The sequence below is a fragment of the Marmota flaviventris genome, chromosome 14, assembly GCF_047511675.1.
Source record: "Marmota flaviventris isolate mMarFla1 chromosome 14, mMarFla1.hap1, whole genome shotgun sequence".
Taxonomy (NCBI): Eukaryota; Metazoa; Chordata; class Mammalia; order Rodentia; family Sciuridae; genus Marmota; species Marmota flaviventris.
The window spans coordinates 84,950,944-84,974,279 of NC_092511.1; the positions used below are offsets into that span (position 1 = coordinate 84,950,944).

The 23,336-nt window shown below is 41.7% G+C and overlaps 2 protein-coding genes across 3 annotated transcripts in view; both read left to right on the top strand.

Moving 5' to 3' along the window:
* Window positions 1-1,850: 1,850 nt before the first annotated feature.
* On the top strand, window positions 1,851-2,780 carry Mtln (mitoregulin). Of its 2 annotated transcripts, none has more exons than XM_071601283.1 (2): window positions 1,851-2,159; window positions 2,693-2,780. In XM_071601283.1, exon 1 carries the CDS (start codon window positions 1,879-1,881, stop codon window positions 2,047-2,049), a length of 171 nt encoding a protein of 56 aa, XP_071457384.1. In that variant the 5' UTR covers window positions 1,851-1,878; the 3' UTR covers window positions 2,050-2,159; window positions 2,693-2,780. The 2 variants fall into 2 exon arrangements, with proteins under 2 accessions (XP_071457384.1, XP_071457386.1); XM_071601285.1 differs by having other exon boundaries at window positions 1,851-2,126.
* A 3,615-nt stretch (window positions 2,781-6,395) lies between these two features.
* The window catches only part of Nphp1 (nephrocystin 1), a 54,042-nt gene continuing 37,101 nt past the window's right edge, over window positions 6,396-23,336 (top strand). Inside the window, exons 1-4 of the mRNA XM_071601830.1 lie at window positions 6,396-6,476; window positions 9,576-9,649; window positions 20,671-20,731; window positions 21,740-21,864. Coding sequence (XP_071457931.1) covers window positions 6,408-6,476; window positions 9,576-9,649; window positions 20,671-20,731; window positions 21,740-21,864 — 329 coding nt within the window. The 5' untranslated portion in view covers window positions 6,396-6,407. The remainder of the gene's footprint in view (window positions 6,477-9,575; window positions 9,650-20,670; window positions 20,732-21,739; window positions 21,865-23,336) is intronic.

Genomic DNA, 23,336 nt, shown 5'->3' on the forward strand with positions numbered 1-23,336 from the left:
AGTTCCGAAAGCCGGTGGGGGCTGTTGCAGCCCCTCAGGTAAGAGGCCACGACTGCTTGGACCCAGGGCCATAGCGGAGGTCGGCTCTGTCCTGAAAACACAACAGGGTGAGCTAAGAGATGAGATGACGCTAATGGGTAAACATGAGTAAAGTGTTTCCTTGAGTTTTGTGAGCAAACAAATCAACAGGGTTGTGGGAACTCCTGATTTATACCTGTCGGAAGTATAAGTGACAACCTACCACTTGAAACTGGCAATTTGAAGGGAGTGGGGTGTGGTCAGAGTCTTGTGATTCTGAGCTCTTAACTTGTGGTATCTGACACTATTTCCAGATAGAATTGGAGGACATTCAACTGCTGGTGTTCACTGCAGAACTGGTTGGTGTGTGGGGCTTCTCCCACATCTGATGTCTGAAGTATTGAGCGTCTGCATAAGAGGTAGTTGGTACTGAAAACCAGAGTGGGAAAGTGTTTTTCCCACACTGTGTAACACATTGCTGCAAACTTAGCAACTTAAAACAATACACCCTTATTCTCTCACACTTTCCATGGGCCAGGAGTCTTTAGCTAGGTCCTCTGTTAAAAGTTTCACAAGGCTGCAACTAAGGTGCCAGGTTGTGTTCTCATCTGGAGGCCCCAGTGAGGAAAATCTGCTTCCAAGCTCATTCAGGTTGCAGACAGTTGGTTTATTTGTGGTTGTAGGATAAGGGATCTAGCTGTTAGCTTGGAGCACCCCGCCATTCCCAGGGGTCACTCACAGTTCTTTGATGTCAACTCCTTCAACACTTCCACCCTGTTCATCAAGCTGTAACGAAAGTCTTCATTGTAACATAAAGCAATCACAGGCTGACACCGTATCACCTTTGCTTTATTCTATTAGTTAGAAGCAAGTCTCTGGACCTGCACACTTAAGTGCCTGAACACCAGGAAGTGGGACACACTCGGGATCACAGTGACCTGTATCATTAGAAGTGTGTGTGCCCCCCATCTCAACAATTCTGTCTCCTGTTAGCTCTGGCATAGCATGGCTAGTGTGACAAAAGAACTTCATTTTCTTTTTTAATTTTTTTTTTTTTTTAGTTGTTGACAGACCTTTATTTTATTTATTTTTTATGTGGTGCTTAGAATCAAACCCAGTGCCTCACACATGCTGGGCAAGAGCGCTTCCACTGGGCCCCAGCCCCTGCCCCAGCCCTAAGAACTTCATTTTCAATTTAAAGAAATCTAATGATTAATTTAATTTAAAAATCCATAGTAAACTCAGTTTCAGGAAAAAAAAATGTTTGTGTAAGTAAATGAGACTTCTTTTTCAACTGTAAATTTTATAAAACTAGATACAGATCAAATGTCTCCACTGAAAACTCAGTGTTTAAACAGTATGATTGATGTTAATTGTAAAGATATACACCAAGTTTCAAAGACAATACAAAAACCAGAAATCTCTTAAATAATTTCCAAACTGATGTTGAAATGATAAGATATATTATTAAAAACAATTTTATCTGCTTGTACTTATTTTTGAAAGAAACAAGTTACCAGAGGATTTTAAGTTGCACACGTGGTTCAAATTCTATTGCTGAGCAAAAATAAAGAGGTGCTGAGCTTACACTTGGCAAGACACCAATGTCAGCTAATAGTGCAAGGAAACACCTGATTAATGATAGATAGGACACTGTGGAGGGCTCAGAGGGGTGCAGACGGGCTCTCCAAGCGCTGGGAAGGTCTCAGGAGAAGGCCGACCTGTTGCTGACACACCCAGCAGGACGTCCCGCGCCAGCAGCTGCTCCGCGGGCTCTTCGCCCGGTGCCCGCTGTGAACGCGCGGCGCTGCTTGACCCTCGCGCAGCGCCGTAGGCCGCGCTGCACGCCGGGCAGCCGCGATGGCGGACGTGTCGGAGAGGACGCTGCAGGTGTCGGTGCTGGTGGCTTTCGCCTCCGGAGTGCTCGTCGGCTGGCAGGCGAACCGGCTAAGGAGGCGCTATCTGGACTGGAGGAAGCGGAGGCTGCAGGACAAGCTGGCGACGACGCAGAAGAAGCTGGACCTGGCCTGAGTGGACGCCTCGCGATGCACGCGCGCGCCCGGCTCCCTAGCCCTCCCGCCCGCGGGGCCGGCCCTTCCCCAGCGTCGGTGAGCAGAAGGACCGTGGGGCCTGGAGCCGCGGTAGGCTGGGGCCCCGGGAGGGAGTTGCTTCCCTCCCCAGAGACCAGGAGGAGTAACTTTGCTGAGTACTAGCGCTTGGGTGTAATAGTTGAGCTCCCTGCGGGGGTTTGGTGGCACTGACTTGCCACATGCAGTGTCACCGCACCCTGACATCATTAAAAGTGAAAAATCCCGGAAAGAACGACAGGGGAAAAAGGAAAGGCCATGGGAACCACGGAGATGCCTCTTGCACCTGCTCCCCCTCCGTCCATCCCCGTGGCTCCCGGGGGACCTCTTTGCATTAACGTTTTGTAAATTCCAGTCAGAAAACTTAGGTTGTGGGAAGTTGGTGAACAGGAAAGAGCAGTGGTCTGGAAGTCAGAATCCTTGCATTTAGTCCAGACTTTCTCATCAGCGCTATTTGTCATAGATTTTCAGGACCTCCGTTTCCTTTTAACAGTAGATCTTAATAATTCAGGGTTTAAAGCTACAGCATAATTATTTGAAGTTAAAGAGTGTGTTACTAACCTTTTCTTTTTTTCTGTTTCCAACAGCTTGCTGAAGAGGGATGTAGAATACCGGAAAGAAATAAGTTCTTGCACTTTATGAATCTATTTTTAAAATAAAAAAAATTTAAATATCTTTGAACCTTTTTTTTCTTTAAGGGAAAGGGATCTTTTGCCTGCTGTTAAGTTTGCTGTATGAAGAGATTCTGGATTCTTAAGCTTATGCATTAGCAGTTTTCAACAAGTAACTTCTTTCCTATGGAATCTATGCGGGGTCGTTGGTACAGCCACAAGGCAGAGTTCACCAGGGAACCATTATGGGTCCTTTTGTTGGACCAGGAAAGCAAGGGTCTGTGTACACATAACTGAGGTGAGGATGATGTATGTAAGACCTTTGCACTTCAGAGATTGACAGCGTACCAAGTACAGAGTAGACATTTCTATTGGCAGAAGTCTCCTGTATGTCTCATTACAGAATATACATGTGAACAAGAAATGTTATCGAAAAGAGCTTGGTGATAAATTCTGTAAATCAAGAGTGAGTGACTAGGTCCACGGTTACTTTTTATTTGCAAGTGATGCTTTCTAGCACATCACCCTTGCTCATTCTTATAAAGATGACTTTTGTGTCTCAGCTCCATAACAACATAAGGAAATTTAGAAAAGGTGTTCCTACAGAAAGTCTATTAAAGTCACACTACTTCCAACTTTGTTCTTTTTCATTCTGTGAATGCAGTACATAAGGACCCAAAGGATGGTTCTTAGAGCTTCATCCTGTCGGCTCCAGTTAGCTGAAGCTTTCCAGTTACCATCTTTCATTGAGGCTCAGAGTTAAAGCTCTTCGAGACACAGTAGGTTTCTTGAGGTACAAGTTGCCCTCCAACTACTGGGATGTTCCTGGTTAAGTATCTGGGTTCTGACAAGTTCTGCCTCTGGACCTGTTCCTGTACCCTGTTCCTGGTGGACCTGGTCTTTCCAGGTTCTTTCCTCATTGCTTGCATGCAGTGCCCTGGTGTACTCAGCCCCCTCTCCTGTCCCATATCTGGGCATCCCTGCCTATGGGCTTGTGCTGCTCATTCCCAAGTCCCTTTGTTTCCCATGGGTCTTCACCCATTGTGTGCCACTCCTAATCTCATTTTCTGTGCCTATTATTTCTTTATGCTCTATGCACATGTGTCCCCATCTCTGTAGTGGGGAATCCCCCTTGATATTCTGTCACCTTTTTCTTACCTTTACTCAAATTAGTTTTTCTCCCCTGAAATGCTTTCTCACATAGAGGCAGCACCCTTTGCTATGTTAACCAAAACTGGAAACAGGAGGTTGGGAGCCAGGAGTCACAAAAGTAGATATCCTGGATATGACATACTGCTGACTTGAAATAAATACCCCACCCCCACTTGCCATGCCATTTAATCACAACATCTATTTGTCTTGATTGACTCGCTCTTCTATCTTGTCTTCTTTCTGCCCCATATGGGCTTCTCAGACCACCTGCATTCCACATTGCTTTAGCTAAACCCTGGATCTTCTTTTCAACAGACTTGGACCTCATCTCATACTTGGCTTCTTTGATGTCAGCAGCTGAAACCCTCCTTGTTTAGGTCAGCTGACATCAGTAAAAGTGCCAACTCAAGACCACTGGTTATCCTATCCTCCAGTTCACCTTGTCAGTCATCCTGGGCTTCCTTATCACATTAGACTCCATCCCCACATTTACCCCTCAACACTGTTGTTGCCACCAAACTTACCAGAGGAAGACACTTCACCTTTCTCATGTGGCCTACCGTAAGTGGGTTCTATTGTGTATCCTTCTGGTGTCCCAGTAATGTTTCTTCCCAGTGTATATCTCATTCCTAGGAGATTGCTCTCCATCATATGAGAAGATAAAGGCCATGAGGTGGGAATTCCCTTAGCTCTCAATGATCTGACTAGAGCAGTGGTTTTCAACAGGGCTGTCCATTAGGATCATCTAAAGAATCTTCACAATATGAATCCCTGAAATTTTGCTGCATGTAGTTGGTCTGGGCGTTAGGATTTTAAAGCTCCCCAGGTAACTCTAATGCTCAGCAGAGGCTGAGACCCAGTGGTTCAGGCTCTGTTGCATGATCTTTCCTTTACTGTTGGGGACCGCAAATCAAGTCAAGATGGTGCCTGGCAGTTTGCCAGGAGGAGTGGTTTGTGAGGCAACGCCACCGAGCCATTAAGATGATGGGAATTCCTTATTGGCTGATTGCTGTATCTGGATGATACTAATTGAGTCAAGATGTGTGTAATCAGTTAGGTGTATGTATACCGCTGTTGTCCCGCAATAAAGCAGTTCCCGCTTCAACCTTTAAGTTGCTTGTCACCTCCTGGTCATTTTGCCCAGCCGGACTGCCGCACTTTACTTGGAAAGCAGATGTAGGGGCCCCTTCATAGGCTATCTCCTCTCTGGTCTCAGTTGTATCTGTATCTACCCTGGGCCTTCAATCTTTCCCAGCTTTCCCTTAGTCACAAGAACACAGATCTTGACTTAAAATTCCTTTTAGTTGACCAACTTGAGAATGAACATACTACAACTAAGTACAGCGTCTTACAAACACAAGGTTGACACAAGAATTCTGTACACAGCATAATTCCATTATATTGTCCAAAAGGAAGCAAAACAAGTTTGTAGTGTTTACTTTTGGTGGTGGTGGGGGATAAGGGTGGGTAAGAACTAGGAGAGGAAGAACTGTTAGGGTGCATGTAATGTTTCTTAATCTGGGTGCCATTACATGGGGCATACAGTGAAGATTCAGGAAGCTGCATGCTTTCATTTTGCACTTTTTTTTTTTCCTGGGTACTGGGGATTGAACTCGGGTGCTTTACCACCAAGTATGTCTCCAGTTCTTTTTAATTTTTTATTTAAGATAGGGTCTTGCTAAGTTGCTGAAGCTGGCATCTAACCTGTGATCCTCCCAGTTCTGCCTCCCAAGTTGCAAGCAATATGGGCAGTACTTGGCTTTATGGACTTTTCTATCATTTTTGAAGAAAGAAGTATATAATAAAAATGTGACGGTTTGGCCTGACCTGTGGAATCAACTTATGTGTAGTTCTGAAGAACACACACTTATGTGGTCCATCATTTGGGAGGTTAGCTGGGTCTGTCATTCTTGCTCAAGTACAATGTTGCCACAGTGGAGTTTGGGGATTGGATTTACAGAATTCAGCCCCGCTTGGGGAATTATTATTACCAGCTTCCTAAGGGTGCATGCAAACTGGGGATCAAGGTGAAGATGTATTATTTGCTCACAGACTTGCTTGGAACAGAATCACCATCCTCCCAGAATTCAGATGGACGACGTGCAAAATCAGAATGGAGAGAAACTACAGCCCAGCCGTATCCCAGAAGACAAAGAACTAAAAAGTTACTTTGAAAGCAACAGTATGCGCCAAAATCATGCACCCCGTGAAGGCTACACTGGACAGTTCTTGTAGTTATGAAAGTGTTAAAACGCTCAAATCGCATCTTAAGATTTGCTCAGTGAGACTGGCATGAGTCAACAGCATAAAACAGCACCCCAGCCCGAGGTAATAACGATACGCTGTGGCACGTGTAGTTTCGCACACCGGGGGCTTCGCAAATCGGCTACCGCGGCGGGCGCGCTACCGCTCTCGCCTTCTTCCCGCCAGCAGTAGGCAGGTGGGCGGGGCTAGAGGGCGGGCGCGGCGTGGCGTCATCTTCCGGCGCCGCCTTAGTCTCCCTGGCAACCGGCGCGCGCCGGGCGCCGGGGCCGGGGAGATGCTGCCACGCCGGCCGCGCGATCCGCTGCAGGCGGTGCGGCGCCGCAGTCAGGAGCTGAAGCAGCAGGTACGGTGGGGCCGGGCGCACCCCGGGGTGGGCGAGGGGGCGCGGGGCGCCGCAGCGCTTTCCTCCCGGCGACCCCACGCCCTGGGAGCCGGCGTCCGACCCAAACGCTCAGCACCCGCGACCTCCCCGCGCCAAACCCGGCTCCAGCCCGCGCTGCGCCCGGCCCGGCCACCCGTGGAACCTCCTGACCGTCCACGACAGACCGCGTCCCCCGCCCTGACGGCCCCCAGCCGTCGGGTTTGCAGCCCAGGGCTGCGCAGGAGCCGCCCTACCCGCGCCCGCCCCGCGCTCTCCGGGTCCCTGTCCCTGGAGCCACCGCTCCTGGGGCCCAAGCCCCAGGAAGAGTCCTACTGTGTCAGGACTGCAGGACCTGAAGGGCGAGTGTCCTAGAGGACACACAAGTGATGTCAGCATGAAAGTTAACTTCAAAGATAAACCAGTGGCAAAGGAGATGAACTCTCCCAAAGACTGTGAAAGTGGCCACACTCAGTCTTGGGGAAGGCGTGGCCGGCCTGCCACCTAGACTCGCTGCCCCACGGTGTCGGGTTCAGCTTTCTGGAAAGCACTGTGACGAGGTGTAGCCGATGTGCATGCGCCCAGGCGCCCAGGTAGAAACCTGCCCTATGTAATAATGAAACGTTGGGACAGAGATCGATAGTAAAAGTACTGGTCTCATTGCTTAATAGAAAAAAATGATACGCTTTAATGAGAAGTAATAGGGGAATGAATAACTTTCGATGGGATATAATAATACTGTGACTAAACTTTTGTTAAATCTTAATGTGTTAGGGGAAATATTTGTGATCAAATGGCAAGTTAACAAAAACAAAACGGAATAAAAGGTATCTTAATGACGTTTTTCTATATATTGTACATGAAAAAGATATAAAAGAAAGCATGCTGAAATGGTATCTCTGTGGTGGAATGCTGGGAGTAGTGTTTTTTCTCATTTTTAAGTACACCGAATGCCTATGCCTTTTTTTTTTCCCAGTACTAAGATTGAACCCAAGTGTGCCCTATCACTGAGCCACATCCCAGCTTTTTAATTATTTATTTATTTTTATGGTACTGGGGATCAAGTCTGGGACCTTGTGCAAGCTAGGCATGTAAGTGCTCCACCACTGAGCCACATCCCTAGCCCTTTTTATTTTTTATTGTGACACAGAGTCTGGCTAAATTGCTGAGGCTGGCCTTGAACTTGTGATCCTCCTGCCTTAACCTCCATAGTAGCTGGGATTATAGGTGTGTGCCATTTCATCCCAGGTCTGTTACCTTGCAAGAAAAAAAAAAGTAAATAGCAATTAGTAGGTTCATTTTTTTAGATTCTTTATCAGTTTGCTAATTTTATTTTGTAAAAAGGGATCTATTGCCAAGATTTTTACTCTAAATAAAATTATTTTATAATATATCAGTTAAAAATAAGCCAGGCTCTGTGATGCAGGCCTGTCATCCCAGTGGCTCTGGAGGCTGAGGCAGGAGGATGGTGAATTCAAAGCCAGCCTCAGCAAAAATGAGGTGCTGTACAACTCAGTGAGACTGTCTCTAAATAAAATACAAAATAGGGCTGGGGTCATGTGCTCCTGAGTTCAATCCCTGGTACCTAAAAAGAATTTTAAAAAATAAATTTTAAAATGAACCAAAGAATTTGGCACATAAATATTTAAGTGACTTTATATTGGAATCCCAGTGGTACAGCAAAAGCAAAATTGTCTCCTGGTAGAAATGAAAAATAAAACTTGATGGAGTACTGACTTACTGGTAACTTACTGTGGATCTGCATTTAATTTTAAATTTAGTGGGACATTAAGAAAACCAGGACATTTTTCAAAAGTAAACTATAAAAGCAATTGGTAAAGCAAACATAAAAGATGATTACAAAATTATTCAACTTGGAGACAAATTGACTCAGGAGCCACTTGATACCTTGAATATCTGGAAAGGACGTTTTAATAGTATTAGCTCATTCTTATATCCACAAAGGAGACCTGAAAGAAAGCGGACGGGGCTGGGGATGTGGCTCAAGCTGTAGCACGCTGGCCTGGCATGCGCCGGGGGGCGGCGCTGGGTTCGATCCTCAGCACCACATAAAAATAAAATAAAGATGTCCCCCGAAAACTAAAAAATAAATATTACAAAATTTCTCTCTCCCTCTCTCTCTCTTAAAAAAAAAAGAAAGAAAGAAAGAAAAGAAAGTGGAATAAATTTCCAGCATGGTATCCATGGGACAAGGAATCAGCTTCCTATTTGGGTCACTTGAGTGTATGAATTTTATAAATTAACTCAGGTGGATGCCAAATAATAAGGACAGAGAAGAAGCTAGTGGAATTTACTTCTTTTTTATCTATCTTTTCCACATAATCTGCAGAAAAGAAACCAAAGAAAGGTGTGCCTTTTTGGAGGGGTACATTGACAAAGATGCTTGTAGTCTTTAGTAACACAGGAAGTCAGGACAAAGTCATGGTATGTTCGTTGCAATGAATACCACTTGGTAATAAGGAATAAACTCATGATACAACAGTGTGGAAGCATAACATTACATGGTTCATGTAGACAAGAGTTCATACTGTACAAGTTCATTTATATAAAAAAAGTTCAAGAGCAGGCAAAACTTAGGGTGGAAAAAAATCAAGACAAGTTTGTCTCTGGAGGAATGGGATGGAATTTACTAGAAAGGACACTGGAGTTCTATGAGGTTTCAGTTATAAGCACACGTTTGTCAAAATGCAGCAAATATACCTTTTAGGTTTGTGCATGTCTTTGTATGTTTTATATCAAATATTCAGCTCTCTGGTTAGTGGTACCTACAGCACATTATTTAGGGGGCAGTGTATTGGTGACTGTGGTTGACTTCAAAATGCATAAAAATAAAGTGGGTTGATGGATAGATAGACCAAATTAGTACGGTAAAATGTGAACAGTAGAATTGAGGTAGTGGCATATAGGTATTTGCTATAAAATTCTTTCAACTTTATCGTATGCCTAAAAGTGTTTATTTCCTAAGGGGAGAAAAGTAAATTTTTATTTCCGAAGACAAGACATAACTGAAATGTAAGTATTATAACTTAATATGATGTTTTAAACTGTCTCCATTTGCCATAGGTTGATAGTCTGCTTTCTGAGAGCCGATTGAAAGAAGCTCTAGAACCTAATAAAAGTCGAGATATTTACCAAAGGTAAAGTATGCTCAATTATTGGGTTTTCTCGGGACTACACTTATATCTCAATGAGTTGGATTTAAGGCACAGAAGTTGTTTGAGACTTTCTTGCCCTCTTTCCCTTCCTTTCTTGCTTTTTATTTTTATTTGTCTACTTTTCCCCCAAAAGACAAAATAATAATGATAGATAATATTGAGGTAACAGTGAATAAGATTTTCTAAAATGTACTTTTAAATATTTCCTTTCATTATCTATATCTACCTGGTCTTAATTTGAAATGATAAGATCAAATAAAGAATAGTAAATATTAAAGAGAAGCACCCTTCATTTATTTTATACTCTGTATGTGCCAGGCATTATAGTCTGTACTCCTCAAACTTTTTCTTAATTTTGTCAATAATACCATAAGGTACTTATTAACATAAATAAGAAAATCAAGGCTCACAGCAGTTAGTTAATGCATCTAGCATTACTTGGCTTTAAGACACTAAAGTTGGGAGCCTATGAAAATGTTTTAAGGTGGCTAAGAAATGCAGAATTCCTTGAAGCAAGGGAAGGCACTTGACGAGAATCTCAGTGGTGCAGGGTTTGGTCCATTACAACCAAATGGAAGGATTGCACTGTGATGTCATGAAGGTCTAGAAGGAACCAGCTACACCTAGTGGTTGTGGGCTTGTTGCTATTGTGCAGCAACTAAAATCTGCTCAGAGTGCACTGTGGAGGCTCACGCAGAATTACCTAGACCCTTGGCTCGTGTAGCCCAGATTCTTCTATAAATGATCAGAAATCTTGCTAGAAGCAATTTGTCTTTGCTTGGGATAATGACCTTTAATTTTCTTGAAAAGATACGGTGTTCTCTATATGAGTAAGTAGTTTCTGGTTTTAATCCCTGGGAAATTTTAACATTAAATAGACATAACAAACTTAACTGAACTAGACTGCTAACACTTTTGCATTAAGTTCAGAACATCATTAAGTTAATTTACATATTTGGGGATGTTTGAAGAGTTTATAGCATTCAGAAGAACATGAGAAGGGGCACCAGGAGATAAACAGTAAATACTTAAGTAATAAGACCATGGGGAAGAAAAGAGCATGGGATTCATTCTATTAACTTAAATTATTTATTTAAAAGTTTTACTTAAGCCAGGAATTCAGAGTGCCTAAAGGCAAAGTAAAATATAAATAATTTTTAAAATGTCAAATGGAATTTAATTTACCATTATTGGCAAGATTGATTGTTTAAGGAATTTTTTCAAATTAAGTTAATTAATAATAGTGAAGAAAATAATGAAGGTAATTGTGCTTGCTTTGCTAGATTTAAAAACAAAATAATATTTACAGGCTATATTTGAAGCTTTGGGGAAAGCTAAGTTTTGAATTTTCTTTTAAAAAATAATAAGTGTTTAAGGGGGGAACGGATCTCAGGCCCCTTTGCCACATGGTTACATCCCTTGTTCTTTTTATTTTATTTTTTTTTTTTTAATTTTTTATTGTTGGCTGTTCAAAACATTACATAGTTCTTGATATATCATATTTCACAATTTGATTCAAGTGGGTTATGAGCTCCCATTTTTACCCCATATACAGATTGCAGAATCACATCAGTTACACATCCATTGATTTACATATTGCCATACTAGTGTCTGTTGTATTCTGCTGTCTTTCCTATCCTCTACTATCCCCCCTCCCCTCCCCTCCCCTCCCCTCCCCTCCCCTCTTCTCTCTCTGCCCCCTTTACTGACATTCGTTTGTCCCCCTTGTATTATTTTTCCCCTTCCCCTCACTTCCTCTTGTATGTACTTTTGTATACCTCTGAGGGTCTCCTTCCATTTCCATGCATTTTCCCTTCTCTCTCCCTTTCCCTCCCACCTCTCATCCCTGTTTAATGTTAATCTTCTTCTCATGCTCTTCGAGCCTACTCTGTTCTTAGCTACTCTCCTTATATCAAAGAAGACATTTGACATTTGTTTTTTAGGGATTGGCTAGCTTCACTTAGCATAATCTGCTCTAATGCCATCCATTTCCCTGTAAATTCTATGATTTTGTCATTTTTTAATGCAGAGTAATACTCCATTGTGTATAAATGCCACATTTTTTTTATCCATTCATCCATTGAAGGGCATCTAGGTTGGTTCCACAGTCTAGCTATTGTGAATTGTGCTGCTATGAACATCGATGTAGCAGTGTCCCTGTAGCATGCTCTTTTTAGGTCTTTAGGGAATAGACCGAGAAGGGGAATAGCTGGGTCAAATGGTGGCTCCATTCCCAGCTTTCCAAGAAATCTCCATACTGCTTTCCAAATTGGCTGCACCAATTTGCAGTCCCACCAGCAATGTACAAGTGTACCCTTTTCCCCACATCCTCGCCAGCACTTGTTGTTGTTTGACTTCATAATGGCTGCCAATCTAACTGGAGTGAGATGGTATCTTAGGGTGGTTTTGATTTGCATTTCTCTGACTGCTAGAGATGGTGAGCATTTTTTCATGTACTTGTTGATTGACTGTATGTCCTCCTCTGAGAAGTGTCTGTTCAGGTCCTTGGCCCATTTGTTGATTGGGTTGTTTGTTCTCTTATTGTCTAATTTTTTGAGCTCTTTGTATACTCTGGATATTAGGGCTCTATCTGAAGTGTGAGGGGTAAAGATTTGTTCCCAGGATGTAGGCTCTCTATTTACCTCTCTTATTGTATCTTTTGCTGAGAAAAACCTTTTTAGTTTGAGTAAGTCCCATTTGTTGATTCTAGTTATTAACTTTTGTGCTATGGGTGTCCTATTGAGGAATTTGGAGCCCGACCCCACCGACTGTAGATCGTAGCCAACTTTTTCTTCTATCAGACGGCGCGTCTCTGATTTGATATCAAGCTCCTTGATCCATTTTGAATTAACTTTTGTGCATGGCGAGAGAAAGGGATTCAGTTTCATTTTGTTGCATATGGATTTCCAGTTTTCCCAGCACCATTTGTTGAAGATGCTATCCTTCCTCCATTGCATGCTTTTAGACCCTTTATCAAATATAAGATAGTTGTAGTTTTGTGGATTGGTTTCTGTGTCCTCTATTCTGTACCATTGGTCCACCCGCCTGTTTTGGTACCAGTACCATGCTGTTTTTGTTACTATTGCTCTGTAATATAGTTTGAAGTCTGGTATCGCTATACCGCCTGATTCACACTTCCTGCTTAGCATTGTTTTTGCTATTCTGGGTCTTTTATTTTTCCATATGAATTTCATGATTGCTTTCTCTATTTCTACAAGAAATGCCGTTGGGATTTTGATTGGCATTGCATTAAACCTATAGAGAACTTTTGGTAATATCGCCATTTTGATGATGTTAGTTCTGCCTATCCATGAACAGGGTATATTTTTCCATCTTCTAAGATCTTCTTCTATTTCTCTCTTTAGGGTTCTGTAGTTTTCATTGTATAAGTCTTTCACCTCTTTTGTTAGGTTGATTCCCAAGTATTTTATTTTTTTTGAAGATATTGTGAATGGAGTGGTTGTCCTCATTTCCATTTCAGAGGATTTGTCGCTGATATACAGGAATGCCTTTGATTTATGCGTGTTGATTTTATATCCTGCCACTTTGCTGAATTCATTTATTAGCTCTAATAGTTTCTTTGTAGACCCTTTTGGGTCTGCTAGGTATAGAATCATGTCATCTGCAAATAGTGATAATTTAAGTTCTTCTTTTCCTATTTTGATGCCTTTAATTTCTTTCGTCTGTCTAATTGCTCTGGCCAGTGTTTCGAGAACTATGTTGAACAGAAGTGGTGAGAGAGGGCATCCCTGTCTTGTTCCAGATTTTAGAGGGAATGCCTTCAATTTTTCTCCATTCAGAATGATGCTAGCCTGAGGCTTAGCATAGATTGCTTTTACAATATTGAGGTATGTTCCTGCTATCCCTAGTTTTTCTAGAGTTTTGAACATAAAGGGATGCTGTACTTTGTCGAATGCTTTTTCCGCATCTATCGAGATGATCATATGGTTCTTATTTTTAAGTCTATTGATGTGGTGAATTACATTTATTGATTTCCGTATATTGAACCAGCCTTGCATCCCAGGGATGAATCCTACTTGATCATGGTGCACAATTTTTTTGATGTGCCTTTGTATCCGAGTGGCCAGAATTTTATTGAGGATTTTTGCATCTAGGTTCATTAGAGATATTGGTCTGTAGTTTTCTTTCTTTGAAGTGTCTTTGTCTGGTTTAGGTATCAGGGTGATGTTGGCCTCGTAGAATGAATTTGGAAGTTCTCCCTCTTTTTCTATTTCCCGAAGTAGCTTGAAAAGTATTGGTATTAGTTCCTCTTTAAAGGTTTTGTAAAACTCTGCTGTATACCCATCCGGTCCTGGGCTTTTCTTAGTTGGTAGTCTTTTGATGGTTTCTTCTATTTCCTCAATTGATATTGGTCTGTTTAGGTTGTCTATATCCTCCTGACTCAATCTGGGCAGATCATATGACTTAAGAAATTTATCTATGCCTTCACTATCTTCTAATTTATTGGAGTATAAGGATTCAAAATAATTTTTGATTATCTTCTGTATTTCTGAAGTGTCTGTTGTGATATTGCCTCTTTCATCCCGTATGTTAGTGATTTGAGTTCTCTCTCTTCTTCTCTTCGCTAGCATGGCTAAGGGTCTGTCGATTTTGTTTATTTTTTCAAAGAACCAACTTTTAGTTTTGTCAATTTTTTCAATTGTTTCTTTTGTTTCGATTTCATTGATTTCAGCTCTGATTTTAATTATTTCTTGCCTTCTACTTCTTTTGCTGTTGTTTTGCTCTTCTTTTTCTAGGATTTTGAGATGAAGTATGAGATCATTTATTTGTTGGTTTTTTCTTTTTTTAAGGAATGAACTCCAAGCAATGAATTTTCCTCTTAGAACTGCTTTCAATGTGTCCCATAGATTCCGATATGTTGTGTCTGTGTTTTCATTAATCTCTAAGAATTTTTTAATTTCCTCCTTGATGTCTTCTATAACCCATTGATCATTCAGTAACCTATTGTTCATTCTCCAAGTGATATATTCTTTTTCCTTCCTTCTTTTATCGTTGATTTTCAGTTCCATTCCATTATGATCAGATAGGATGCATGGTATTATCTCTACTCCTTTGTATTGTCTAAGAGTTTCCCTGTGACATAATATATGATCTATTTTTGAGAAGGATCCATGTGCTGCTGAGAAAAAAGTGTAACTGTTTGATGTTGGGTGGTATATTCTATATATGTCAATTAAGTCTAGGTTATTAATTGTGTTATTGAGTTCTATAGTTTCCTTATTCAACTTTTGTTTGGAAGATCTGTCCAGTGGTGAGAGAGGTGTGTTGAAGTCTCCCATGATTATTGTATGGTGGTCTATTAGACTCTTGAACTTGAGAAGAGTTTGTTTGATGAACATAGCTGCACCATTGTTTGGGGCATATATATTTATGATTGTTATGTCTTGTTGGTGTATGGTTCCCTTGAGCAGTATGTAGTGTCCCTCTTTATCCCTTTTGATTAACTTTGGCTTAAAATCTATTTTATTTGATATGAGTATGGATACTCCTGCTTGTTTCCGAAGTCCATATGAGTGATATGATTTTCCCCAACCTTTCACCTTCAGCCTATGTATGTCTTTTCCTATCAAATGCGTCTCCTGTAGGCAGCATATTGTTGGGTCTTGTTTTGTGATCCATTCTACTAGCCTGTGTCTCTTGATTGGTGAGTTTAAGCCATTAACATTTAGGGTTATTATTGAGATATGGGTTGTTCTTCCAGCCATATTTGTTTATTTATGTTACTAAACATGGTTTGTTTTCCACTTTGATTATTTTCCCCCCTTTAGTGTCCTACCTCCCACTGTTGGTTTTCATTGTTATTTTCCATTTCCTCTTCCTGTAATGTTTTGCCAAGGATGTTTTGAAGAGATGGTTTTCTAGCTGCAAATTCTTTTAACTTTTGTTTATCGTGGAAGGTTTTAATTTCATCTTCCATCCTGAAGCTTAATTTCGCTGGAAACACAATTCTTGGTTGGAACCCATTTTCTTTCAGTGTTTGAAATATGTTATTCCAGGATCTTCTAGCTTTCAGAGTCTGTGTTGAAAGATCAGCTGTTATCCTGATTGGCTTACCCCTAAATGTGATCTGCTTCCTTTCTCTTGTAGCTTTTAAAATTCTCTCCTTATTCTGTATGTTGGGCATCTTCATTATAATGTGTCTAGGTGTGGGTCTCTTATGATTTTGCACATTCGGCGTCCTGTAGGCTTCTAGGATTTGGGATTCTGTCTCATTCTTCAAGTCTGGGAAGTTTTCTCGAATTATTTCATTGAATAGATTGCTCATTCCTTTGGTTTGAAACTCTGTTCCTTCCTGTATCCCAATGACTCTTAAATTTGGTCCCTTGATGTTATCCCATATTTCTTGGATGTTCTGCTCATGGTTTCTTAACAGTCTTGCTGAGCTGTCTATGTTCTTTTCAAGTTGAAATACTTTATCTTCATTGTCTGATGTTCTGTCTTCTAAGTGTTCTACTCTGCTGGTAGTATTCTCAATTGAGTTTTTAAGTTGGCTTATTGCTTCCTGCATTTCTAGGATTTCTGTTTGTTTGTTTTTTTATAACCTCTATTTCCCTGTATAGTTGATCTTTTGCTTCTTGGATTTGTTTATGTAATTCATTGTTGAAGTGATCTTTCATTGTCTGATTTTGCTATCTGATGTCTTCCTTGAGACTCCAGATCATCTGAAGCATGTATATCCTGAATTCTTTATCTGACATTCCATCAGCTGCAGCTATTACCTCTTCTAAAGTTGAGTTGACCTGCAATGCTTGTGGTCCTTTCTTTCCTTGTCTCTTCATACTGTTCGCGTTCCTTTCTTCTTGGTGAAACTGTTGTGCTATTGAATTTTCCCCCTATATATTTATATTGGTCTTGTATAGTTGCAAAGTCTCCCTCGCAGGCGCGGGCGGCGGCTCTGCCCCTCCGCCAATTGGGGCAATGTGCCTACCACGCCGGCAGGCCGCTGGGCCTGCTCTGCCAGTCGGTAGCAGGTCCGCCGTCCTTGCAGGCGCGGGCGGCGGCTCTGTCCCTCTGCGGGCCGCTAGGCTTGTTCTGTCGGTGGTCGCAGTTCTGCCTACTTTGCAGGCGCAGGCAGCGGCACTGCCCCTCTGCAGGCCTCTGGGGCTGTACTGCCAGTGGGTCGCAGGTCCGCCTACTTTGCAGGCGTGGGCGGGGGGGCGGCTCTACCCTTCCTCAGGCCACTGGGCCTGTTCTGTCTCTCGGTTGCAGGTCTGACCTGTTCTGATGGTGGTCTCAGTTCCGACTACCTTGCAGGCGCGGGGGGGAGGGGGCGGCTCTGCCTCTCAGCAGGCCGCTGCTCCTCTTCTGCCGGTGGGTCGCAGGCCCGCCTACCTTGCAGGAGTGATTGGAAGCTCTGTCCCGCCGCGGGCCACTGGGCCTTTTCTGTCGGTGGTCACCCTTCCCCTACCTGGCAGGCGAGGGGGGTGGGGGGCGGCTCTGCCCCTCAGCAGGCCGCTGGGCCTGCTCTGTGATTGGTCCCAGTTCCCTCTACTATGCCGGCGCAGGGGGAGGGGCCGGCTCAGCCTCTCAGCAGGCGGCTGCTCCTCTTCTGCCTGTGGGTCGCAGGCCCGCCTACCTTGCAGGAGTGATTGGAAGCTCTGTCCCGCCCTGGGCCACTCTCTTTTTATTTTTTTTCTTCTGAGACAAGGTCTTGCTAAGTTGCCCTGGCTGGCCTCAGACTTTCAATCCTCCTGCCTCAGCCTCCAAAGTTGCTGGGATTGTAGATGTGTGACACCCTGCCTGGGAATAATAAGTATTTTTAAGCCATAATTAGCTTGTGTATAAAATGATCCCTTCACAGTCCCTTAAAAATTCACACTGATGTTTGCAAGTCTGAAAATGTCGTTTTACCCTTATGTTTAGCTGGTTATAGAATTTAAAATAATTGCTACTAAAACTTTTGAAGGCATTGTTCAGTTTTCTTTGCATGCAGTGATGCTGGTAAATCTTATTATTGTTCCTTAATAATTAGCCTGTTGACTTTTCAGCCTTGGTGTTTTGAAATTTTAGCACAATATATTTTGGCATTGTTTTTATCTGTTTAACACCAAGTGGATAGTTTCAGTTTGAAAACTCATATTTCTCATGAGCTCTGGGAAATTTTATTTTACTAAAGATAATTTCTTTACTTCCATTTATCTATTTTTCCTGAAATACCTTTGAGTCGGGTATTGAATATCTTGGATAGATTGTCTAGGTTTCTAAACCTCTCATGAATACCTTTTGTTGCTTGTCTTTTTGCTTACGCCTGGAAGATTCTCTTTTTTTTTTTCTCCTAAATGGAATTGTAATTGAGGATTGGGTAACAAATACTGATAGTATTTTGTGTAGCAGCCACAATTAAGTCCATCAGATATTCCAAATAAAACACTAACAAAAATTTTTATAACTTCTATGAATGTTTTATTTTACTAATCATGTTGTTCATTTACTAGTGTTTTTTCTTGTTCTCAAATTGTTCTTTTTTTTTTTAAATACTCATATTCCTGCTTTCAGAGTTTCTCCTTCCACGCTTAGGTTTGTTTTTAAGTTCTCTTCTATTCTTTGAATTGTCTTTGCTTCCTTGGTGCTCAGATTCCTATTTATTTATTTATTAGTTTTACATTTTATCCTTATGTTGCTGGTTTTCTTTATTTAGTCTGGTGGCCCTTTGCTATTCATTTTTATTTAAAAATGTGAGCCTGGGTTGGTTATTCTAGAGCACTCCCTCAGGTTCTTTCACTGTGGCATATCTTGGTGTCTTTCCTGTTAGCACTATATGCTGAATGCAAATCAGTTTTTTGCAGGTGGAAAGGGCTCATCATGGGGTCAGAGGAGCCCTCAGTGCAGGAATAGGTGTGCTGGAAAGTTCTTTAGCAATTATGATTCTCCCCAAATCATTATTTATTGTTATTATTATTATTATATTTAAGAAGAATCTTCTGGTTCAGTGGGAGAAGAGAGAGAGAGCTAACAGGCTCAGGATTTCTGTAAATAAACTTTAAAAAGTTAGTACAATTATTACAAAAGAGCCTTAACTAAATCTAAACTTAATGAGAATCTTTGCTCTTTCCCTGAGTAATACAAAGATCCCGGATGGCTTTAAGACTGATTTCCCTAAACGTGCACCCATGGTGCATCTTAGACAGACCTTCATGATCCTGGAGTGTTCTGCCGGGTGTCCCTTGTGCCTGTGTGACCTCTTTCTCACTTGATAGAAGACATGCTTCTGTTTTTTCCACGAAGCAGAAATTTGTTGCGCTCTCTTGCTGGCCCATGATCCTTTCCCATTCTTTGCTGTTTGAGGTTATTCCTTCGAAAACACTTTAGTCATTTTTTGTTCAGTTTCAGGAGGCAGAGAAGATGGGTGTGTGCTTAGTTTTTATCCTGAACCAGGAGTCTTAAATATCTGGGCTGTTTGAGGATTTGATAATTTTATAGATATTAAGGAGATAATTATAATTATTTTCTTGGTTTGTGTATTATAAAACAATCATTTTGCACTCTGGCTTTCAGTGAGATTTCTGAGTTCTTTCATTCGAGCAACAGGACACCTGTCAAAATAAGCAGCTTTTCTAAATCTCATCTGACAAAACTCTGCTGCTGGATTCTCCGGGGTAGGTCAGTGGCTCCTGATGTCCCAAGACCAGCTATTGGTGACATTCTGTCTATTCTGCCAGCCTCAGCTTGTTGATGATGTCTGTCCTCAGAATTGCAAAGTCCTTAGGGGGCAGTATTTAAGAGCAGGAAGGGGAGGGGGTTTCTTAATGCCTCGCTGTAGAGGCTGGGGGCAGGGGGCATCCTGAACATGCTCTTTTATGTTCTGTTGGCCAGCCCAGGTGTCTCCCCACCACCTGCAGTGGAGGCTGAGAACAGAGGTGCCAACAGAGGGCAGGTCACAGGATAGAGGAAGCCAGAGGAGGGTTTGGGGCAGGCACTTGGCAGGGTCAACCAGTTTCATGTTACCATTTCTCTTTTTCTGCCCATTTCACAAAGGACTTTTGACTCCTACCCCTTTTCCCTTTTATGTTACTTTATGTCATTTCACTCACATCTGTAAGAGAAAAACAGCTCCAATAACACAGAAGTCACTTTTCAGAGAGTGAGAGAAAAGCCAGGGCTCCGAATACTAAAAAAATATTTGATTTTTGAAAACTCCTCTGGGTGCCACGGCACACACCTGTGATCTCAGTGGCTTAGGAGGTTGAGGCAGGAGGATCATGAGTTCAGAGGCAGCCTGAGCAACTTAGTGAATCTCCAAGCAACTCAGGAACACCCTGTCTCTAAATAAAATGCAGAAAAGGGCTGGGGATGTGGCTGTGTGGTTCAGTGCTCCTGGATTCAATCCTTAGTATCAAGAAAAAGAAAGAAAACTCCCCTATCATCAGTTGTACCCCATTTTTGCTCATTTTCTGTATCTCTTCTCTGGGTGTCTGAGACTTAAACTGAGATATATGAGCTGTCTCTGTAGCCCAAAGCATTGTACCTGTCCCGAGAGCCTGTTCAAAAGGGGTGTGTAGTGGTAGTGGCAGGAAGAGGCAGCCGGAGTCCGAGGGCCCACCTGCCCTTCCTGCTGCCCTCCCAGGGACCCACTGTGGTTCTTTTTAGAACCTTATTTTCTCTGCCTGGAGTCGGGCTTGTTGGGAGACTTACACAGCTGTGGTGGGGGTCAGTTGTGTCTCATGTCCAGTTCCTTGGCCTTGGGAACTGTAGAGCTGGGGAGGCGTCTTAGAACCCAGAGCTCCTCCTCATTTTAGACTCAGGAGACTGAGGCCCCAGGTCCCTGACATTTCTGAGCCTGGTTTTCCTGCCCAGGGCCTTGGAGCGCCCCTTGGATCATCTAAAGCAATGGGTACAAAGGTTTTTACATGTGGATTTTTAAACATTATTCTTAACAATAGCCAATGGCCTTGCCTGCTTAGTGATTGAATGATTTTTTAAAATAGCTTTCTAATTGTGACAACAGAAAAATCATTATATTTTCTTTCTTTTTTAAAATTTAGATGTATCCAGTTAAAACAGGCAATAGATGAGAATAAAAATGTTCTTCAAAAGTTAAGAAAAGTAAGTATTATGTGAATCATATTAGAAAAAAACTTTTTATGTAAATATTTTCACTAAGAGGAATGAATTGGAGTCGGTAAGTTCCTGGGTTTGCATTAGAAATAAAGCCCTACCCAGAGGCGCTGAGTGGGGGCATGGGCTCCCAGGTGTGCTTCAGAGCAGAAGAGAACCTCCAACCCTGCCGAGCTCTTCAGCATTAAGGACCCAGAACCCCAGACACTGCCTTTCAAATGTGTGCATTGTATAACTTAGATGAGGTGCAGTTTAGAGCCGTTTTGATTTTAATCCCACTGCGGGTAGAGTCTAGCCCCCGGTGAGTCGAAGGAAGTCTGGTCTCGGTGGCGGCTCTCACAGCAATGACTGCCAGATCGGAGGAGCAAGCTTTACCCTTGGCCATCCCTTTAGGACTTTTTTTTGGTATGGGCCTGAGTTTCATCTACGTGTCTAGGGCTAGAGGCTCATGGAGCAAGTGGAAGTCACTGAAAGTGTCCCCTGCCTGTGTGTGAATCCTTGTTACTGCATCTGAGTGTCTCTTCTGCATTTCTGCAGGGACACAGAACTTTTCAACTCAGGAGGCAGGCTCTCCCTGAGTTTGAAAACCTAGTTAACCCATTTCACAGATGGGAAAACAGGCGTTCAAAGCTGAAGAAACAATGTCTCTGTCAGTAAGCAGCAGAACCTGGGACCAGCCCTCGCCTTTCTGACTCTGGAGCCAATATCCTATCAGACCCTGTCCCCTACTTGACTGTAGAGTGTCTGCAGTGCTCAGCAAGAAACAAAACAAAAACAAAACCATGTGGTTTTGTGTTTTCATTTGGCTTGCATTCCAACTCAATAACTTAACTACATTTCTTTTAACTCTGATGTATTTCCCTAAGGTAAGTGTAATCTCACACTAGTCTTTATTTTGTCCTACAGCACTTACTGTGGTTTTTATTGTTATTGTTTTTTTAAATGAATGTAATTAGGAAACTAAAATTCATTTTTCAATGAAATATTCTCTCCTAGGCGGATGAGTCTGCACCTGTCGGGAACTATAATCAGAGAAAGGAGGAGGAGCAAAATTTTCTGGACAAGCTCACTCAACAGCTGCAGGCGCTTGCTGTGACCACAAGCAGAGAACATAGAACTGAGTATGCCATCTTCTTGCCTTCATTCCTTTCTTTCAGATATTATGTTGCTATCATTTTTACATTTGATTCTGAAATAAATATATGCTATAACAGCATAGATATGAAGAAATGACCACAATGGTCTGAATAATGAACAGTTATTGTGCATGATAGGACACGTCAAATCCCAAGAGAGATGTAAAGATGTGCATGTCCTAGTCTCTGCCCTCAGATTACTCAAAATATAGTTGAGAAAGCAAAACAGAGGTGCAAGAAACTACGTAAACAAGTGTTAAATAACTAGGATGATGCCCTGAGTGTCAGTGTTGATGTGTAAGGAAAATGACTTGCAGTGTCTACTGACAGGGTTCCCTTTCTTATAAATGTTTTTTAAAAATTTGAAGTAGACACATAATTGTTTTTCTGCTGGAGAGAATGTTAATAATATCTCTTACAAATTACAAAAGACTTGTAGGTATAAACAAACCCAATTTGTAGGGAGCAACAAAATATCAATTATTTAGACTCATCAAATGCTGTTCCCCAGCTTTTTACACTGTACTCTGGGAAAAAAGCTAAGAATGTTGACTCGAAGATTCTAGAATTTTCACTGAATTCTAGCATTAAGAATGACAGAATAGCTGATATTTTACTTAACTTTTCCACCACAAACAACTATAAAATCTATGCAAATAAATAATATGCATTCTTTTCAAGTGAACATATAACATTAGCCAAAATGAGCCATATAGGACCAGAGAGCAATTTTCAATAAATTTCAAAGAAGTGAAGTTGTATATATTTTTTGACCTCTTAGAATTATATTAAAGCTCAATGACAGAAAAATAACTAGATATCACTAAAAGTCTGCAAATTAAGTTACATACTTTATCTGTATGACCCATTAATTCAAGAAAGTGTTGCACTGGAAATTGGAAAATATTTCAAATGATAAAAATGTATGACTCTGGGGCTGGGTTGTGGCTCAGCGGTAGAGTGCTTGCCTAGCACATGTGAGACGCTGGGTTTGAGCCTCAGCACCACATAAAAATAAATAAATAAAATAAAGGTATTATGTCCAACTACAACTAAAAAAATATTTTAAAAAGTATGTATGACTCATGGGTTGCAGCCAAAGTAGTGCTTAGAAAGGAATTCATAGCTTCAATGAATAATTTTAAAAGATACCAAAATTCAATTATTGAAGCTGTTAAAGAAGCCAGAAAAAAAACAAGGTAAGCCCAAGGGAAAGGAAAAAATACAATGGGAACAGAAAACAGTGACATCAACAGATAAATAGTAGGTGCAATCAGCAAAGCCAAACATTGACTTTGCTGTAAATATTAATCAAATTGATAAATTCTTAGCAACACCGATTAAGAGGAAAGAAAGAAAATAGTGATGAAGATAAATGGCTCCAGGTATATCCAGATACTCCAGTATACATTCAAGAGCTCTACCACTGAGCCACCGCCTCAGCCCTCATCCTAACT